The sequence below is a fragment of the Vidua chalybeata genome, chromosome Z (genome assembly GCF_026979565.1).
Source record: "Vidua chalybeata isolate OUT-0048 chromosome Z, bVidCha1 merged haplotype, whole genome shotgun sequence".
In the NCBI taxonomy this organism is placed as follows: domain Eukaryota; kingdom Metazoa; phylum Chordata; class Aves; order Passeriformes; family Viduidae; genus Vidua; species Vidua chalybeata.
Genome location: NC_071570.1, coordinates 66,801,816 through 66,822,662, shown reverse-complemented (window position 1 = coordinate 66,822,662; position 20,847 = coordinate 66,801,816). Strand labels below are relative to the sequence as shown.

The following is a 20,847-nucleotide window of genomic DNA, read 5'->3' as shown; positions in this document are numbered from 1 at the left end:
TAAGAACTAATGCCTTTATTGTTGTAACTAACTGACAAGTAGTGAAATAGCTAATGTTGATTGGAAGTACTTCTAAAAATGGCTAGAACGTCTTGTATGATAAGATAATTTTGAAAAGAACCAAGCAAGTAACACCAAAAGAGCAAGGAGGAATCTACCACTGACCCTTTTGGCTATCAGTAATTCTAATCACAGACCAAGGGGCCTCATGAGGAAATAAAATACAAGACTTTCTGTGGGATGTGCCCATGGGGAAGACAGTGTGGGAATGCCATGGGAACCTACAGTCGTTTAGCATAAGGCCTTTCCCCAGAGTCCTCTGCACCCCAGTGCAAATGAGCACATGCCCATCACCTGTCAGTTTGTGGTTGTCATCTCCCCAAGTTCTGGAAAGTTCCCTGTTCTCGTTGTTCCTAATGGTTCCCTCTGTAAACCACTCCTTCTCTTTTCCCTCATTGGCCCAGTTTATGTTACTCCATCCCTGTTCCTCCCTTACACCCTCTTCCGAGGAGGAGGATTCTCCTTGCCCTGTCTGTCCTCTCCCTTGCGCTCTGCCCCCGCGTCCTCCCGCTCCTCAGAGACCCAGGGTAGGGGGAGAGGGGGGACGGGGGGGAGGGGGGTGCAACGGAGCCCGGTCCATGAGATTAAGCAGTTGATCCACACTCCAGTCCCTTCACCAGGGGAGGGGAAAACCCTACGTGGACAACGCTCTCCTATGATTCAGTCAAAGAGGTCTGCAAAACATTGCAAAAATTTGGCAGAAAGAGTCCCTTTTTAAAAGGGATTCTAAAAGCCACTTTAACATCTAGAACTATAGTGCCGGCTGACCTTAAGCTTCTATTTAACTGCCTGCTTCTCCCATCTGAATATGACCTGTGGGAGAGGAGGTGGAAAAGGCTAGCAGCAGACCTGCTTCCTGAAATCCACGAGGGGCCTTATGGCCTGGATTTCATGGAAGAACAAATCACCCTAGACCATCTTGTGGGCAATGGAGAATGGAGTGAGGGGCGACTGCAAGCTTGGGGAATTCCCACAGCTGTGTTGGACATGTCCAGGAGTGCAGCGGAGTGTGCATTCCTGGGCATGCCCGCCAGGGATCCGGGGATACCCTACACAGCAGTCAAGCAAGCCGTGGGGGAGCCTATGTTAGATTTTGTAGATTGGATCTGGGCAGCTGTGGAGAGATGCATAGAGGTACCTGAACGCCGGGAAGGAATGGTCCTAGAAGTGGTGCATATGAATGCCAACGCCATGTGCAAAAGAGTCATCATGTCAATGCTGGCCTCACCAGCGCCAGCCCTCAGCCAGATCAGCGAGGAATGCACGCTGAAGGCGCGCCTAATGGATGAGGAGGAGCCCCAAAGAAGAAAGACAAGCAAGTCGCCTCGGCTGCTGCTCCTTCGAGGAACCCAGCACTGAAGCGACTTCCATCCACATGCCAGTGTTACCATTGCTATCAGGAGGGACACTTCCAGGCTCAATGCCCTCTTCTAGGGACTGTACCGCCCAGGGCTGCGGGAGGGGGGAGGGGGGATGGGAACCCCACGGTCCAAAAAAACTGACCCATGAACGCGCACTTGTTGCGAGTTCAGACAAAAATGAGGCAAGTCGTGGTGCTGCAAGAAGAGCCACAATGCACCATCTAGCACCATCAGTAAGCGGCTGCCTCTCAACTATGGACAACCGGGAGCCTTATCGACTCCGACTCACTAACTCTGTTCATTTCCGTTCCCAGGACTGGCAGTTTCTCATAGCAGATGCAGAGCTTCTATCGCACATATGCCGCTGTGAGACCAGGAAAAAGGAAGATCTCTTAAACTGCAGGTACCTCGTTGTCGGGGACACAAAGATCACTCCGCTAGAGATAGAGGTTCCTCCGGTAATATCCACCCTCAATCCAAGGCTCTTCTATCTCACGGCACGCTGTGTCCACCCCCACCTCTTCCTGCCTAAGGGCCAGGTAATTGCACAGGCAATTCCCATTCCTCGTGCTCTGTGCAATGACCTGGAACTCTCAGTGTTTTATGCTGGGAAGTTGGGAGAGGAAAAACCCCTCATATGGTGCAAACTCAAATGTGATCTGTACATCTACAGGGGATGTTGGACACAGAGGCAGATGTGACGGTCATCCCACCACACAAGTGGCCGTCACACTGGGAGCTGCAAAGCGTGGCCACACCAGTCTTAGGACTAGGTGGGCCACAGCTGGCAAGACAATCTAAAAACATTGTCCAAATTAAGGGTCCGAATGGGCTGCTGGCCTCAGTGCATCCGTTCGTGATCAACTGCAAATTTACATTATGGGGGAGGGATGCCATGTCGCAGTGGGGAACCAAATTGGAATTTCCAGTCCCCCAGCATTTTTAGGTGCGGCCACTGAAGAGCGCCCCACACAGAAAGTAACATGGCTCACAGATAAGCCCATCTGGGTGAAGCAGTGGCCGCTGAGTAAGCAAAAGCTGCAGGCGCTCACAAAATTGGTTAACGAGGAGTTAGCAAAAGGACACGTTGTAGAAACAAACAGCCCCTGGAACTCTCCTGTGTTTGTAATTAAAAAACCAGGGAGAGACAGGTGGTGGCTCCTCCACGATTTGAGAAAAATTAATGAGGCAGTGCAAGATATGGGCTCTCTCCAACTGGGTATGCCATCTCCATCAATGCTGCCCCAGAGTTACAATTTGGCTGTGATTGACATTAAAGACTGTTTCTTTCAAATCCCACTCCATCCGGATGATGCTCCCCGTTTCGCATTCTCTGTGCCTTCCATCAACAGAGAAGCCCCAGTGAAGTGCTACCACTGGACGGTACTACCACAGGGTTTCAAATGTTCCCCTACTATATGCCATTGGTATGTCACCAGGGTTCTATCCCCAACGCGTGCCAAGTGGACATCCTGTATTTTCTATCATTACATGGATGATGTGCTGATTTGTGCCCCTGACAGCGAGATCCTGCAAGTAGCGCTGGAGGACACTGTTAGGGCCTTGTTGGTGGCTGGATTTGAGTTACAGAATGAAAAGGTACAGTTGCTGCCATCCTGAAAGTATCTGGGCCTGGAAATTAACAACCGGATGATCAGGCCCCAACAGATACAGATAAATGATAACCCCAAGACGCTGAATGATCTCCAGCGCCTTTGCGGGTCATTAAATTGGATCAGGCCATGGCTGGCACTCACTACAGGGGAACTATCCCCCCTCTTTGATTTGTTAGCAGAAAGGGAGGGGGATGAGGGTTTAGGTTCCCTGAGAGTCCTGACCCGAGAGGCCAGAGCAGCGCTCGAGAAGGTCCAGAAAGCCATCACGAGCAGGCAGGCCCACCGTTGCCAACCTGGGCTGCCTTTCCGATTCATTGTCTTGGGTGAGTTGCCCCATTTGTATGGTGTGATATTTCAGTGGGACAAGGGTCAATGGGACCCCCTCTTAATAATAGAGCGGGTGTTCCTTGGCCACAGGCAGTCCAAGAGTATCACCAGACCACAAGAGCTGATGGCGCAGCTCATAATATGGGCCAGGGCTCGTCTGCAAGTACTAGCTGGCTGTGGCTTTACATGCATCCATCTCCCCATCAAAACATCCATGGGGAGGATGACCAAGGAGGCTTTTGAACACCTGCTAAGGCAGAATGAGGATTTACAGTTCGCTCTAGACAGCTTCTCAGGCCAAATTAAGATCGGACATCCTGGCCACTATTTGTTCAATACCGAATTCAAATTGTTGCCTAAAGAATTACAGAGCAAAAAACCCCTCCGAGCACTAACAGTATTCACGGATGGGTCAGGGAAGTCCCACAAGTCGGTGGTGACTTGGAGGGACCCAGAGACTCAGGTGTGGGAATCAGATCTTAAGGTAGTAGAAGGTTCCCCACAGGTGGCTGAGTTGGATGCTGTAGTGACAGCTTTTGAGAGGTTTGAACAATGGTTTAATTTGGTAACAGATTCGGCATATGTAGCTGGAGCAGTGTCTAGAGCTGAACATGCAGTTGTAAAAGAGGTGCCAAATCAGGTCATCTTCGGGTTGCTCTCAAAATTAGTACACCTGGTTTCTAACCGTGAGCATCCCTTTTATGTGGTACATGTGAGATCACACACAGATCTCCCAGGCTTTATTGCCGAGGGAAACCGCAGAGCAGACGCCCTGGCAGCCCCTGTACAACTAGGAGGCCAGCCGAGCATAGTCGAGCAGGCCAGGCTGAGCCATCAGCAGTTCCATCAGAATGCCCTGGGGCTGGTACGCCAGTTAAATCTGCAGTGTGACCAAGCCAGGGAAATTGTGGCCTCATGCCCCAACTGTCAGGAGGCAGCCTTACCAACACTGGGAGCAGGTGTAAATCTCAGGGGTCTCCGCAGTTGTGAGGTGTGGCAAATGGATGTCACCAAGGTCCCTGAGTTCGGTAAGCTCAAGAATGTCCATGTAACTGTGGACACATTCTCGGGGGCAGTTTTTGCTTCAGCACACATAGGGGAAAGGGCCACAGCCGTCAGGAAACATCTTGTCCAGGCCTTTGCCACCTTAGGGGTCCCAGCCACGATTAAAACAGACAATGGTCCAGCCTATACTTCCAAGGTGTTCTGCAGCTTCCTGCAAGATTGGGGGGTTCAACATAAGACCGGGATTCCCCACTCCCCCACCGGCCAGGCCATAATAGAGAGAATCCACCAGACACTAAAGCAAGTCCTTCAAAAACAGTGAAAGGATGTGTGAGTGCTGTCACTGCACGAGAGGCTCTGCAAGGCATTGTTTACCATCAATTTCCTGAACTGTTCTTTTGACAGACCAGAACCACCAGCCCTGAGACATTTCAAACAACATCAGGAGCTCCAGCCAGAGGAGCGGCCTCCAGTGTTAGTAAGGGATCCGGACTCTAAAGAAATCCAGGGTCCATTTCCACTTTTGACTTGGGGACGGGGATACGCCTGTGTGTCCATGCCTTCAGGAGCCAGGTGGATCCCCAGGAGGCATGTTAAACCCTACACAGCAGAGCAGTCAGTGAGTCAGGGTGATATGGTGCCAGTGGATGCAACCTGTGATCCCACCAACCTAGGGGTTGCATCCAATCGCAGACGCTGCAAGGAAGGAAAAGGTTCTACCTCTCCCTAACCAATATATTCTTCCCTTACAGCTACCTCAGCCCAGTTATACCCACAGTTCCTGTGTATATAATAAAGTTGTTTCCCTGGTTTCCCTATCCCCGAACACCCTGAAAAGAACCAGCCTCAGCACCATCTCCAGGCCCTGTCCACCTGCATAGCAGTCACCACAGTTGCAGCAGCAGAAGCTGGGAGAAGAGGCCACCGCGCGAGAGACTGAATCAACACCACTGCTTTCTTTTTATATTTTATTAAACGGGGAGATGTTGCATCCTGGGGTTCAGGTTTAGATTAATGTTTATTATTTATGTTAGATAGGTCAAGTTCTGTAATCCCGCACACCCCCCGGGTTTCCCCTCCCTGCGGTTGTTTGCTCCTAGCTGCGTGCTATTGGAGCTTACCCCAATCACTCAGGTGGACACTCCCCATCCTTGCCAGAGAGTTCCCCGCCAATCTCCCTGATCCTGCATCCCTACTAGCCCTGGGACCCAGGAACCGCCCCAGCCCCATCTTGATTTGTCGCTGTTGCTGGCGTCACCGCCACGGCAGCCGCCCCTATTGGCCGGCAGGCCGTGGATCCTCTCGCCCCGCCCCTCCATAAAACCCTAGCCCGCCGGCACCCAGGCGCCATTTTCTCCCATGCGAGTGCTGGGAGCGGTTGCGTCTTTCCATCGAACCGCGCCACGTGACCAATTAACCGTTCCTGCCAAGCACAGAGTAAATGGACAAATTCCTTACTTCTTTACCGGATCCCTAGCGCACGGTAACAGCAGCTGGCCAGCCCACGCGCTCGAGACACAGAGCTGTGTCCAGGAACCCGTGGCAGAAAACCCTGCACCGCTAAGGAAAATACATCCCTTTCCTTACTGAGTTTAGACTACAGCTTAGTGCAAATATGTGTTAAAAGAGAATAAATGCCATAATCCCCTTACATTTTTCCCCTCCCTCCCCAGCCAGCATGCGGCCTGAGGGGGTTCTAGAGATGGACCACAACTCTCAGACAAATAACCTCAGACGGATGTTTCACAGACAAGACAGGTTCCATTACCCACAGCTGGACAGACCTCTGAGGAATTGGGTGCCACAGCCTGTCATACACTCGTCAAAGCTTCAGGATCAGTGAAGAAATAGGAACAAATATTGATTTGGTCACTGATCATGTGTTGTAGATGTCGGCGAACCCAATGGGAAGAATGATGATGTCTAACTCCATTTCAGAAGGCTGAATGATTTCTTTATTATAATTATGTTATAATACATTAATATGCTATATAAAAGAGGATACTAAATACTACATGCTACTTTCTCTAACTATCATATCTAACTAACTCACAACTCGTGACCCTGTTCTCCAGAGCCCAGACACAGGTGGATCTGATTGGCCATCAGGCCCAAACAATCCACCATGATCCAACCAAGCGCTCACTCCGGGTAAACAATTCTCCAAATACATTCCACAAGAGAAAAACAAGGAGCAGAAATAGAAATTGTTTTCTCTTTCATTTCTCTCTGTGCACCTCAATAAAAAATCCTGAGAGAGAGAGAAATGTGCTTGCCACAATCATGGAAATGAGAAGTGCCCCAAAGCCAACATCAGTTGAAAAGGGAAACTTATTACAGATTGCTACAACTATGCTGCTTAGACACAGTGACCAATATCACCTACAGAATGGCACTACTCTGCTGATCCTTGTAAGTGGAGAAATATCCATTTCAGTTCCCACAATCGAGTATGCTACAGGTTACTAAGTGCTGCCTACGTATGTCTGTGTGTGTGTGTATGTAAAGAACCAAACATGGACTGAATTATCTGCATATCCACAGAGCAGGAGTTTTGCACTCAGTGGAGTCCCGGCGTTTCCTCAGCAGGCCTTTGCAGCGAGTTCTGAGCCAACGTGTAGCTCTGCTGCCATTCCAAATCTGCGCTTCCCTTGCCCAGCCCGAGTGCAAGTCCTGGGCACGGCCGGAGATTTTCATGGCCAAAATCCTCCAGCATTTACATCTGCTTATGGCTTTGGGTAGCACAAATCACAAAACACCCATTGCAGTTGACAAACATAATTGATTAGAAATTGCTACACCTGCACTGGCAAAACAGACCTATACAAATCTCAATTAAGGTTAAAACCAGGAATTTATTAGATTATTACAACCAGTCTAGGTAAAAATATACAAATACCAACTTGAGTTAACAAAACTTAATTTATTGCCAACCTCTACAACAGCTCACTATACACAAAGATCAAGTAAGTGTGTAACAACTTAATTTATTACATATTATTACAAGTGTACAGCCCATATAGAAATACAAAAATATGCATTCCCTCTCTAAATAGCCCTACACTAAAAATTCAATAGATAGAATTATACAACTACACCCTCCATACATGTTTAAATATAAATACCTACATAACTGTAACAAACTATAGATGTAAATATAGATTAAACATTACATATTACATACAATATATAAGTAGATATATTAACCAAACCTATCTACAAATATACAAATATCACCAATCTAAATATCCACCCAACTGCATCAATACAAATATACAGCTGTACATCTCAATACATATGTAAATGTCATTAAACAGACAAAAAGAGATCAATATACATATAAAAATAGAAATATCTGTCAATACAAATATCAATATACATATTTAAAGAGCCATATACCGACACTGTATAAATACAAATAGATACCCACACAACTGTAAACCTAGGAAATAGAACTAAACATAGTTATTACAACATACACGTATACTTAGATACATATACACACATCTATGTAATTACAAACATATATCTATATATATGCATACATATATACATAGCATACATCCATAAATATAACAACATACATACAGAAATATTCCTATGTAAATCAAAGCCTACATATGTACATGTCCATATAATAATCCCTGTCTACATGCAAGTCCAGACATCTTTAAATAGAATTCCAAGCAGAGGGATCTCAGCTGCCCCATCTTCAAAGCCTCTCCCTTGGTCTCTTCCTCCTGTGCAGAGCAGCTCTCCTGGACAGGGACAGCAGATGGCACAGCTGGGAAGCAAAGGGAACACTGAGTCAGTACGGGGACGTTTCCCTTGTCCTTCTCAGAAAAGGACTTTTAGTGGTTCCTTTGCTGCAGCTTTACCATGAAGATTAACCTTGTTATGTACAAATTCTTATTAAAGCTGTTCTTTGGTTTATTTTTCTGGTTCTCCTGCCTCTGGTACTGTCTGCTCTCCCATCCTTTGTCCAGTTCTTGGAAACATTTCTCACAAGCTTTAAATTTCTACAGTAGAGACACTTGGTCTCTTCCTTCCTCTCCTTTCAAAATATGCTCAGCTAGAACAACTTTTGTCCCTTTGGCTCTATCCTCAGTAGCTTATTCCTGGCACAACAGGAGGGCCAGGATGCTGCATTATTTCTGCAGCCATTTTGTCATGACTTCTGGGAATTTTGGCAGGGATGTGGTGTGGCTTAGAGTCTCAGTGCTCCATGTGCTTGGAGCATTTGAAGCCTGTTCCTAAAATCAAAACAGGAAGTTGATTTGTGACATTTCTTCCTAGGGTGTAGTGTTTTCCCTGTAAACTTAATTTGTGTGGAAGGTGCACCTCTCAGAGGTTTGTCTCATGGGTGTCCCTTCCCTGAAGCATGGAATCTCCTGCCTTCCTCCATCCCCTCCCTGCAGGAAATACCAGATACAAAGTAAAAGGAGTTCATCACAGGCTCTGACACTATTAATTATCTTGGTGAAAACATTCAGAATATATGAGTAAAGCCTTGTAAATTATGAGGAATCCTGAAAAGTGAGAAGGAACACTGCATCCTGCCTTTCCAAGGGGAACCTGGGCTGCTGAGAGTTCCTGCCATGGTGTAAGAGCTGTTAGAAGGAATGAGAGTAGAACCCTCTCCCCTTTCCCTGGAAATTGCTCCTGGGATTACAGGTTCTGGCAGCAAGTTGGCTAAGGAATGATGTGGTAATGCTGCTGGTAGATTTTGGGGTACAGATGCTTCTTCATGACGCCAGGACCTGGCTCATGAATAAGCTGTCTTCATCTTCAAATAGCTTTCCTACAGCAGCAGGAGTTCCTTTTACAGCTGTGAACAGCAGCCTGAACTTTGCAGCCCCAGCAGAGCTGCAAAGCCCCTCTGTCCATCCCCAGTCACTCTTGTATCACCTTTCTACTGAAATGAGCTTTGTGTGAACTCTGCCCAGGTTGGCATCCCTCTGCTCCTGGCAGGAAATGGATACTTCAAACAATTTGTATTAGTTTCACGGAGGAGTTTTGGAAACTCCTGTTCTCCCTTAGCAAGAAAAAAGTCTTAGTTTTGTTTTAAAATAAAAGCTTATTTCAAGCTCATTTTGGAAGTGACTCTCGGTGGATATAATTTTAACACTTAGAAACAATGAAAATGTTAGATGGTCTGTTTGCCAGAATGTACGGAAAGAATTCTAATTTATCAGGACTAGAAGTATTGGGCTAAAAGAAGTAAAGAAGTGACAGCCTTTATCAACATGTTCTCTAAATTCAGTGTCTGATGTGCTGAGGCCTGAGCTGCAAGCCTGAGCCACAGTTGACCTACAAGATAGATCCTGGGGTCTTAACCCCATCAGTATTTAGCTAAAAATAGACTACAAAGACATGCCAGCTCTGTATAAGCTTGTGTAGTTATCTGCAAGAAATATATAATTTTAGGAAACTTTCCCAACTGACATGAATACAGGCTTCTGTTGGGTATTTTGGGGGAAACTCCTCCCAGCCCTGGCCTGGGCTCTGGCCAAGGCCTGGCCCTGGCTGGTGGGGAGGTGTGCCATCAGATCCAGGAGTTGCTGTGCTAAAAATACAATCAGGTCACTTTGTCCTTGCACGTCTTGCATCATGGGCATCTCAGATGCACCTGCAAGACACACAGCTATGAGGGGCCCTGCAGCCCAGCTGCTGCGCTTTGGCACTGCAGTCATTCATCCCCTAAACACAAGGGCAGTGGACTTGAACTGCAAAGCCTCTCTTTGCAGTGGTATTGCTTTTTCCCTGCAGCCTCCATGGGCAGAGGCTTTCTGGGAGCAGGGGCCATCAGAGCCTGTGTCCTGAAACAGACCCAGTAAAATAAGCAGATCCTGCTGCCTTCTGCTACTGTTGATCCTACCAGCAACTCCCCTGGCAGTTCCTTCAGGGCACTTCACACAGAGGGCTTCCATCATTTTAGTGCTTGTGAGACCTTGTTGCTTCCCAGTTGTCCTGGATTTTGGAGCATCTCAGCGCTTGTGTCCACGGCCCTTCCTTCATCCCCAGCCTGCATCAGTCACAGTCACTGTTGCCTCCCCCTTGCTGCAGCTCATTTGCCAAAGTGCTGCCAAAGGCAGCGGAGCTGGCTCAGGATCCCTGTTGGCTTCTGGTCTCCAGGATGAGCTTCAGAGGGACACTTGGAACGCTGCCTAAAGAGCTGGCCCCTGAGATGGGGTTGGATTTGTCATCCCTGGTAGCTCCTGCTTGGAGTTCTACTCTCAGTGGAGCCCCGGAGTTTCCTCAGCAGGCCTCTGCAGCGAGTTCTGAGCCAACGTGTAGCTCTGCTGCCATCCCAAATCTGCGCTTCCCTTCCCCAGCCCGAGTGCAAGTCCTGGGCATGGCCAGGGATTTTCATGGCCAAAATCCTCCAGCATTTACATCTGCTCACGGCTTTGGGTAGCACAAATCACAAAACACCCATTGCAGTTGACAAATGGCATTTCCTGCAGATTGCTACAGCCGCACTGCTGACCGACAAATACATGAGAATCCATTTCAGTTGGAAAATGTGATTTATTGCAAAGTGCTACACCCACACTGACAATACAGAACTATACAAATCTCACTTACGGTTAAAAACAGGAATTTATTAGATTATTATAACCAGTCTAGGTAAAAATATACAAAACCAACCAAACAAAAAAAAATATACAAATACCAACTTCAGTTAACAAAACTTAATTTATTGCCAACCTCTACAACAACTCACTATACACAAAGATCAATTAAGTGTTTAACAACTTAATTTATTACATAATCCTACAAGCAAACAGCCCATATAGAAATATAGAAATATGCATTCCCTCCCCAAGCAACCTTGTACCAAGAACTCAACTGAGAGAATTATACAACTATAGATCGCCATACATGTGCAAATAGAACTAAATACATATATACACACACATATATATAAACACATATATAACAATAGACGTAAATATAGATTAAATATTACATATTATATACAATATATATATAAAGAGATATAGAACATATATATATATATATATATAAAGAGATATAGAACATATATATATATAAAGAGATATAGAATTTACAAATATCACTGTGCCAAGATAAATATCCATACAAATGGATATTTGTACAGCAATACAAATATACAGCTATACATCTGGATACATACGTAAAAATAATTACACACGGAAATGGATCAATATACATATGAAGGTATGAAAATAGACACATCTACCAATACAAATACCAATGTACCTATTTAAAGATCCATAGATCTATGACTGCATCAATAGACATAAATAGCAACAAAACTGCATACATAGGAAATAGAACTAAACACAGATGAAACAACATACCTGTATACTTAGATACATATATACACATATATGTAATCACAAACATATATGTATATATATATACAAATATATACAGAGCATACACCCATAAATAGTACAACAGACATATAGAAAAAAACCCATACAAATGGCAACATCCATATGTAAATATCTATGTAATTATCACTGTCTATGTGCAAGTCCATGTATCTCTAAACAGAACTGCAAGCAGAGGGATCTCAGCTGCCCCATCTTCAAAGCCTCTCCCTCGGTCTCTTCCTCCTGTGCAGAGCAGCTCTCCTGGACAGGGACAGCAGATGGCACAGCTGGGAAGCAAAAGGAACACTGAGTCAGTACGGGGACGTTTCCCTTGGCAGCAGCTGCACTTGCATCAGGGAAGAGAAGATCTCGGAGCCTCCCCAGAGGGTTAGAAAGAAAAAGCAGCCGAGCGGGCCAGGCTGCGGGAGCGCGGCCGCGGCGGGACTGTCCCGCAGCCCCGGCAGCCCGGCACAGCCGGCACGGCTCCCGGGCCCTGCCGGCACAGCCGCCTTGCCCAAGGACAGCCCCTGTGCCGGCCGGGGCAGCTGCGCTGAGCAGCCCCAGCACGGGCAGGGCCCGCTCCTGCCCCGCTGGACAGCGCCCACGGCCACAGCCCACGCCACCCTCAGCCCCACCCTGCCTCCCCGGCCCTGTGGCCTCACCCGGGCTCTCTCCAGCGTGGCAGCAGCAGGTCCCCGTTCCCTGCTCTTGCTGCTGGCCTTCAGCTTCTCCCTGCTGGCTCCCGTCAGTCTCCGGCTGTCCTCTAGGTCTTCACTGCAGCTGTGGCAAAAGCGGAGGCCCTGGAATTGGTTCCAAGGCCTGGCAGAGCTGCAGTCCCGGAGCCCTCTGTGCTCCCTGCTGGCCCCTCCATCCCCTCAGCCCCGCCATGCTCTCGGCAAACCCCCAGCCCCCTTCAGTTTCTTCAGCCCCTCACAGTCCTCTCACCCCATCAGTCCCTTCTGACCCATCCCGTTCCCCTAGACCCGCCACCCCCTCGGCCTGGGCCACTTCCCCGTCACCTCAGCGCCACCATCACCCTGGGCTGTCCCACACCCCTCAGCCCCAGCAGCACCTCAGGGTCACCGTCCCTTCAGCGTCACCGCCCCCTCAGCCCCCTCAGTCTCACCGTCCTGCAGCAGCTCCTCAGGGGACAGTGCCTGGGGCCACCGGCAGCTCCCACCGCTCCAGGGACACCCGGGGCTGGAACTGCTGCTCCACCCGGCCCGGCCGCCAGCTCGGACCCAGCACAGGGAGAGGGGACAGAGGGGGCACAGGGGGAAAAGCAAGAGGTGAGGGAGGAAGCAGAGCAGGGGAAGAGGTTAAAAACAGCCCTATACCTATACAGATATCAATCTATGTAACTAAACCCCCATATATCAATATAAATATGCCTATCTATAAATGTAACTATATATATGTAAATGTAATTATACACATGTATAAATGCAACTATGGACATCTATAACTATAACTGCACATCTAAAAATATAAATATATACACCTAAAACTAAAAATAAATTAACTATACAAATCTCTGTCTATATAGATAGATAAATATAACTACATAAATCTATAAACACAACTACATAGATCAATAAATATAACTATATATATCTATAACTAGAGATAGAGGAATTCCACCTGCCCAGTGGTCACAGGCTCTCCCTCTGTCTCTTCCTGCCACAAAGGGCAGCCCTCCTGGAGAAGCTGATCACACGGGATCTGGGAAGCAAAGGGAACACTGAGTCAATACTGGCCCTTGTGCAAGTGTCCCTTGAGCGCCAATTGTCCTTCTATCAGGGACTTTAAAAGACGGCCTGAAAGGCAGACTCTCGCTTGGCAATTTGAAGCCTGCTCTTTAAAGAACAGGGATCCTTCCAAGTGTTCAAAACTGAGCTGTGTAAAGTATTTAAGTATCCTGATAAAGTCTCAGCACCCACAGTGCAAATGGCACCCACGAGAGCTTGAAACACAGACAGTCCCAGTGACAGAGAGACCACAGCGCTCACTGAAATGGCTGAAGGCTGCTGGGGGCTGAGTTATGAACCAAACTGGGACACCCAGCTTGGTGGCACAACCCCCACAAGGTCAGGTTTATTCCCTGCTCTCTTGCCACAGCAGAGGACTCCGTGTCAGAGCCTCTGGAGAAGCATGGAGGGCAGAGCTCAGGGAGGTTGTTCATGTGCCTTTGAACTAAAGGCACCAGGAAGCACCAACCCTGCAGACAAGAACTCAACTCTTCTCATCTCCCTTCCTGCCAGAGGCAGGCTCAGAGCAGCCGTCTCACACCTCTCTAAACCAATGGGGGCTTTGTCCTTACCAAGCTCCTCGGGCTCTGGGGAACTGTTCCCGCAGCTCTCCGTGCCTGATGAAGTTTCCTCTGCTGCAGCCCGGTTCACAGGCTCCCCTCCTGAAGACTCAGGGGCAACATTAATATTGCCCTTGAAAGAACAAGAGAAAAAAAAGAAAACTAAAGATCATTCAGTATTTTGTTGGAATCACATCAAGGATACAGTTACTCTCCTTCTCCATGTAACAACGTTCAAAAGCTCTCAGCCCAGCCTCTTCCATTCCCCTCCAATAGGTTACCTGAGCAGAGGGAGACCTTTCAGGCAGGGATCTCCTGATCTCCTGGATCATTTGCTCTACAGCAAAGCCAAGATCCACCGGTGGCCATTCCTTTTCCTCAGGTGCATTCCAGGCTGAGCTGGAGGCCATCGATGCTGCACAGCCTGCACTGCTAGATGGAGCGCTGGGGGCTGAAGTGTCTGAGGTGGCTGCAAGAATCCAAACACATTGGTCACGCTCCACAACGTGGCTCTGGGACACAGATCTCTGTTGCTGCCTTGGATCAAACATCACAGAAAGCATGCAGGAAAAGCAGGCAGAGAATCTTTTGGCTTTCTAGGTGCCCCTTCTTAATAGGCTTGACAATTTCGGGCCGAGAATGACAGAGCCTTGTGGAAAAATACTTCAAATGGTCACTTCTCATGACCTTTTGGATTTTCCAAAGGCTACAACTCTTTTCCTACCTCGTGGGTCGTAGGCTGGGGGCTGCTGCTCCCTGTGGAGATGCTGGAAGCTGCAGGGCGGGATCCTGAGCACCTCCCGGTCGATCGGAGGCAGCTGCCCCCCGCAGAGCTCCTGGAAGCGGCTGCGGGGCCCCTCCCGCCCGAGCGGCAGCAGCGGCTCCCCGTGGAAAGCGAGCAACTCGCAGGGCGGGACCCGTAGCACCTCCCGCTCGGCGGGCAGCGGCTGCTCCCCATACAGCTCCCGGAAGCGGCTCGGCCCCTCCCGCCGGGCTGGCACCGGCCGGTCCCTGTGCAGCAGGAGGAAGCTGCAGGGCGGGCGCCGGGTGGCAGCGTTGGCCGCTCCCTGGAGAGCGGCTGGAAGCGACTGCGCCCGTCCCACCCGTCCGGCAGCGGCCGTGCCCCGGGGAGCTGCTGGGAGCCGCAGGGCGGGCGCCTGCGGCCCTCCTGCCCCGCCGCCGGCCGCTGCCTGTTGGCCGCGCTCCGGCGCCTGATGCGGAGCAGGTGGTCGGGGCGGTCGCGGCGAAAGCAGGGGTTGCTGTAGTGGAGCCAGGCCCCGGCATCGCCCGGCGCAGCTGAGCCAACCCAGCCCGGCACCTTGTGGAAGCCGTAGCTGAAATGAACAGGGCTTATGCCTTTATTAATGTTCAGCTCTTTATTAAAAAGATCAGCTGGGCAGGGGGCTCGACGCAGAGCTCGCCCCCGCGGTCGTAGCTTTCCCAGGCAGCCAAAAGGTGTGCAGAGTCTGTCACTGGAGTCCAGAGCAGCAGCTGTCCTTTCTTCTTTTCCTTGTGGCACACCGGTGGCCCGAGGATGAGGAGGCGTGGCGTGCAGAGTCTGTTGCTGAAGTCCAGAACAACAGCTGTCCCCGCTCCTTCTGTGGTGGCAGCACCAGGGCTCTCTGTCCCTCTCTCCCTGCTTCTCAGAGCCTAATATAGTCTGTTCTTTCTTAGGTGATGGCGACGGTTAAAAGTCAATCAGGGGATGTGTTTCCCTCTTCCTCAGCTAGGGCATTTGTCTAGACTCCTCTATTGTGTTCAGTTTTTGATTTATACTCCTTTTTATCTCCTAAAAATACTCCCATGATCCTAAGGGGTTTTTATTTGCATGTTAGTCCCAGAATGGCAGCTTGGAGGGGTGGGAGGCCAGTTATCTCCAGGTAGTTTAGAGAAAACAAACAGAGCAATTAGCTAATTAGCATTTCAATATCGGTACTTAGCTAGAGTTAGTAGTTTTTTTAGTGTTGCCATGGGAACTAGGAAGGCCCTGCCCGCATCTCTGGGGAACACCTGGAAACTGTTCATTACAAATCCCTCCTCTATTTCTTTGATTGGGCTTAAGCCCGCATCAACTCACAGTCTTTGGCTTTTGAGGGCTAACTACTTTTGGCTTTTGTATGCTTTTACTCATGTCTGATGGTAGGTAATTCTCATGTCCTTTAGAAACCAAGTAAGACTTAATAATATGCTAATTAAAATTTTTTCAGTTAATTCCTTTGGCTAAAGGACACTTAGTCTTATTAAACAATTACCAAGTACTTAAACCTTTACTATGGTACTTTAACTCAGAAACAGTTATTAACACCTTACTGTATATCAGCCTCTAGCAAGTCTTCTTTAAAGTTAATTTTAAGTCCTCTGGTTTCTTAATTACTGTCCATGCACAAGAGGAGGCGGGTGACACTGTTGGGTCTGGTCTGGCGTCTGGGGGTGGCACTGGTCCTTTAACTCTAGTGACCTGGGTCCAGCCTTTTTCTTGGGTCCGTACCGCAGTGTGTGTGGTGAGTAGTACCTGGAAAGGTCCTTCAAATTTGGGGGTTAATGGAGTGGTAGTGTACCAGGTCTTTATCAACACCCAATCCCCAGGACTGATGTGGACATTGGCGTCCAGAGGGGAAGTTTGAAAGAGATACCCCTTCTTTCGGAGGCCTTCTAGGGATTTTCCTATGACCTCTAAATATTTCTGAGTTGCTGCCTCCCCTTCCAGATAATCTGCTGTACTGAAAGGGGTGATTTAAAAAAGGGAGTCCAAATATTATTTCATAGGGAGAGACCCCTATGTCGGACCGAGGTCTGGTTCTGATGCGCAAGAGAGCGAGAGGTAAACACCTGAGCCAATTCATCTTTGTTTCTTCAATTAATTTAGTTAACACATTTTTAAGAGTTCTGTTCATCCTTTCCACTCTTCTAGAGCTTTGAGGATACCATGGGGTGTGCAATCTCCACCTTATCCCCAGAGCTTTTGTTACTTGATGTAAAGTTTGAGCGACAAAATGTGGACCTTGGTCCAAGTCAATGTTATTGACTAGCCCATATCGTGGTATGATGTTTTCTAAGAATATTCTTGCAACTTCCTGCGCAGTTTCCTTTTTGGTTAGGAAAGCCTCCAGCCAGTGAGTGAGGTGATCCACGATCACTAGTAAATGTTTGTACTTTAATTTTCCCTTGCAGGATCAACTTTTGGGCTTCTTTTATCAGGATAGCTGCTGCGATTACTTGCAGGCAAGTTGGCCATCCTCTGGCTACTGGGTCTAGTAGTTTTGAGAGGTAGGCTATTGGCTTTTTTTTTATCTTTCCCACTTAAATACATTCTTAGGGCTTCTTTGAGCAACTCATTCATGTTCTTTTCTTGCCAGTCCTCTATCTTTTCTGGTTTTTGTCTAATATCGGGTCAGGATTTGGTGACAAACTAGACCTTTAAGAGGACTTGACCCTCTGGGCTATCTGGGTCTATATTTGAATATAACTGGAAATTTCGTTTTAGTTGGTTAAGCCAAATTGCCGGGGTCTCATCCTTCTCCTGAGTACCATCAAAGGCCAGTTTCGTGTTGCTTCCCCTAGGGATACACTTTGATCCCTCTTATCATGAGGGCCCTATAGTCTCTCATGTTTTGCCTACCTTCTTGTTGGCTGGGACTCCAGTTGGGGTCCACCAAGGGCATCCCCTGGTTCCCTGGGGGCCCCAATCCACCCTCTCTTTCCCATATCTTCACCCCTGCCGCTCAGATCATCTGGACCTTTCTCAGAAAGAACAGAATGCTTAGAATAGCTCAGGTCTCCCCAGGTACAAATACTCAGCCCTAGAAATTGGTCCAACTGGCTAGATATTCCAATGGGGTCTTCCACTAAATTTCTTAGCTCTTTCCCTAATCCCCGGACTTCGGAAGCTGCCAAAGGTGCATCCACAAACCCAACTCCCCCAGCTGTTCTACCCATAGGAACCCCTCTAAGGGGAAAGAGCCCCTCCACCCTTGGTGCTTTGGATTGGGTGCTACAATACGGCCCTTTTTCTAAGACACCAGGCAGGGAAATAGTAGTGGAGACAGACACTGGAGGCCAGGGGGCATGCCAGGTGGTGAACCAACCCTGGGCAAGGGTGGCCTCAGCTCCCAAGTGGGAGGAAGCAAGGAAACTCCAGCTGGAGAAGGGGAAGAGGGAGTTGGGGAGATGGTTGAGGAAACTAAGGGAAGGGACGATGAAACAGAGGTGGGAAAACGGGGGAAAGGAATCAGGGACTCAATAGGAGGGGCTGAAGGACCAACTGGGGAAACTGTTGGGGAAGTAACAGGAGCAGAAGGGGGCAGGCAATCGAGGGGGTCCCATTCCTTTATTTTTCTAGTCTCCCCCTCTCTATTACCTTTGTCTTCCTCTCTATTTCTTTGTAACTTGCATATTCGCAGTCTCATTATTTATAGACTTCTCCAGGCAGCAAGCTGCATAAGATAGTTGTTCTATATCAAGGTCCTCTCAGGTTTTTTTTTTTTTTTTAAAAAGGAGGTGTGCAGAGTCTGTCACTGGAATCCAGAGCAGCAGCTGTCCTTTCTTCTTTCCTTGTGGCACACCCGTGGCCCGAGGATGAGGAGGCGTGGCGTGCAGAGTCTGTTGCTGAAGTCCAGAACAACAGCTGTCCCCGCTCCTTCTGTGGTGGCAGCACCAGGGCTCTCTGTCCCTCTCTCCCTGCTTCTCAGAGCCTAATATAGTCTGCTCTTTCTTAGGTGATGGCGACAGTTAAAAGTCAATCAGGGTATGTGTTTCCCTCTTCCTTAGCTAGGGCATTTGTCTAGACTTCTCTATTGTGTTCAGTTTTTGATTTATACTCCTTTTTATCTCCTAAAAATACTCCCATGATCCTAAGGGGTTTTTATTTGCATGTTAGTCCCAGAATGGCAGCGTGGAGGGGTGGGAGGCCAGTTATCTCCAGGTAGTTTAGAGAAAACAAACAGAGCAATTAGCTAATTAGCATTTCAATATTGGTACTTAGCTAGAGTTAGTAGTTTTTTTAGTGTTGCCATGGGAACTAGGAAGGCCCTGCCCGCGTCTCTGGGAACACCTGGAAACTGTTCATAACAGTAGCGGTAGAGCTGGCGCACGAAGCTGCGGAACTGCGTGGCCCTGAAGGTGTGCGAGGCCGACCCCTGGGCGTCGCCCGGGCTGAGCAGCTCCCGCTCAAAGAGGGAGCGGTCAATGAGCAGTCCCCGGGCCCGGCTGTCCCAGCGCACGGAGCGGACGCGGGGGCTGTTCACCAGGCGCCACAGCTTGGCGGGGAAGGTGCTGGCGCTGAGCCCGGCGGGCAGCGGCAGCTCCGCCGTGGTGCCCATCGCCGACTGTCGCCACAACGGCCGCAGCTCAACGGCCGTGGCTCGGCGGGGACGAGTGCGGCAGAGCCGGGGCTGCGGGCACAGCGCGGCCGGGGGGGCTCCCGGGGCTGGCCGGGCTCCGCACTGCACGGCACAGCATGGCACAGCACGGCTGGGCAGGGCAGAGGAAGCTCCCGGTGAACGCACTGGGAGCAGTGACGGGCCCTGTCCCCACGCTGCATCCCGTGCCTGGGTCACCATCTGTGACAGAGGGAAAGGACATTGCTCTGTTTTGTCCGGGGAAAGAATGAAAAGGGGGGATTAGAAAACATCCTTTTGACCGCCTTTTCAGCAAACTACCTGGTTTTATCTCAACATCTCTGTCTGTCTTCGGCAGAGTTGGCACATTTCTCGTGATTTGGAGTCAGCAACAGCAGCAAAAAGGGGCAGCAATTTTGTCAGCATGGTCATCAAAACCATACTGCTGCCCCACGGATTTATGTTGCTTTACCCAAGGGATTGTAATGCCTGGACAACAAGATAATGTTGCCCCATCCCCCTCCCTTGTTTGCCCCCTCCTACTTCTCTTCTTTTAGGTGCTGAGGCAAGGAGGTAATGCTTGAGCTATGCTAAAAGCTGTAGCTATGCAGAAAGAAGTAGTTCCTTTGTACCAGGGGATGGGAATGAAGTGCTTTCTAGAAATCAGCAAATTTAGCAGAACAAGCTAACGGCAAAAGCTAACCACTGATTATTTGTGCCGACAATGTTGTAGAGCATGTGCAGAAACAGAGGTAAAAACATTCAAGCCCGAGGAAGCCTTCTGAGCCTTCATCCAAAATGACCAGCAGGAGGCTGATGACCACCTCGTGTAGAAACCGCACATGTGCTACAAGGGCTTTTGTAATTGTGTAATTAGAAAATATGTTACAAGAGGAAGGTTAGGAAAGTATAATGTGCATATTAAATAAAAAAAGTGTAAAAGTACTGCTGTGTGAAGAATGGGCAAGTGAGTTTGTGGTGGAGCTGTCCCCCTCACGGCTGGTGCTGAATAAACAAATACGTGCTCTATGAGCCCCACACTATGGAGTACCGTTTTCTTGCCTGGTTTCCAGGCAGCAAGTAATGGCCTCCAGTTGTAGTGAACTCACGCTGGTGTCTTCCCAGAGGGTGTTGCACTTTTCTTTCCTCAGGAATCACCTCTCCTTCTCCCCATCTGGGGCGAGTTCCAATGTGAACGCCTCCTACAGCAAACTCTTGTCACTGTAGCCTGAAAAAGGAGATCTTGCAATGGAGAGAGACTCCCTAGAGTTGCTGTGGAGAGCTGGAGGGGGAAGCTTTGTCCTTTAGTCTTGAAGTCTTGTTGGGGAGCTGCTTGTGCTCTGGGGGATGGACACCAACGATGTTTATCCAAGCCTTGCAGGTTCATTCCTGAGTTTCCTGACACACCACATAGACTTAGGGGCTGTCAAATTGGGGGGCACAAATTTCAGTCTGGGAACTTCTTGA

At 48.8% G+C, this 20,847-nt stretch overlaps 1 protein-coding gene and 1 long non-coding RNA gene across 2 annotated transcripts; both read right to left on the bottom strand.

Moving 5' to 3' along the window:
* Window positions 1–11,112: 11,112 nt before the first annotated feature.
* Window positions 11,113–13,341, bottom strand: LOC128782120 (uncharacterized). Its single transcript, XR_008428653.1, has 3 exons — window positions 12,863–13,341; window positions 12,399–12,516; window positions 11,113–12,023 (listed from the first exon to the last, which is right to left on the bottom strand). It is a non-coding gene; the product is annotated as an uncharacterized LOC128782120 (long non-coding RNA).
* Window positions 13,342–13,396: 55 nt separating this feature from the next.
* On the bottom strand, window positions 13,397–19,362 carry LOC128782286 (uncharacterized). The gene is made up of 6 exons (XM_053932543.1): window positions 19,103–19,362; window positions 15,148–15,378; window positions 14,769–15,055; window positions 14,326–14,513; window positions 14,057–14,177; window positions 13,397–13,458 (listed from the first exon to the last, which is right to left on the bottom strand). Exons 1-6 carry the CDS (start codon window positions 19,360–19,362, stop codon window positions 13,448–13,450), a joined length of 1,098 nt encoding a protein of 365 aa, XP_053788518.1. The 3' UTR covers window positions 13,397–13,447.
* Between the last annotated feature and the right edge of the window lie 1,485 nt (window positions 19,363–20,847).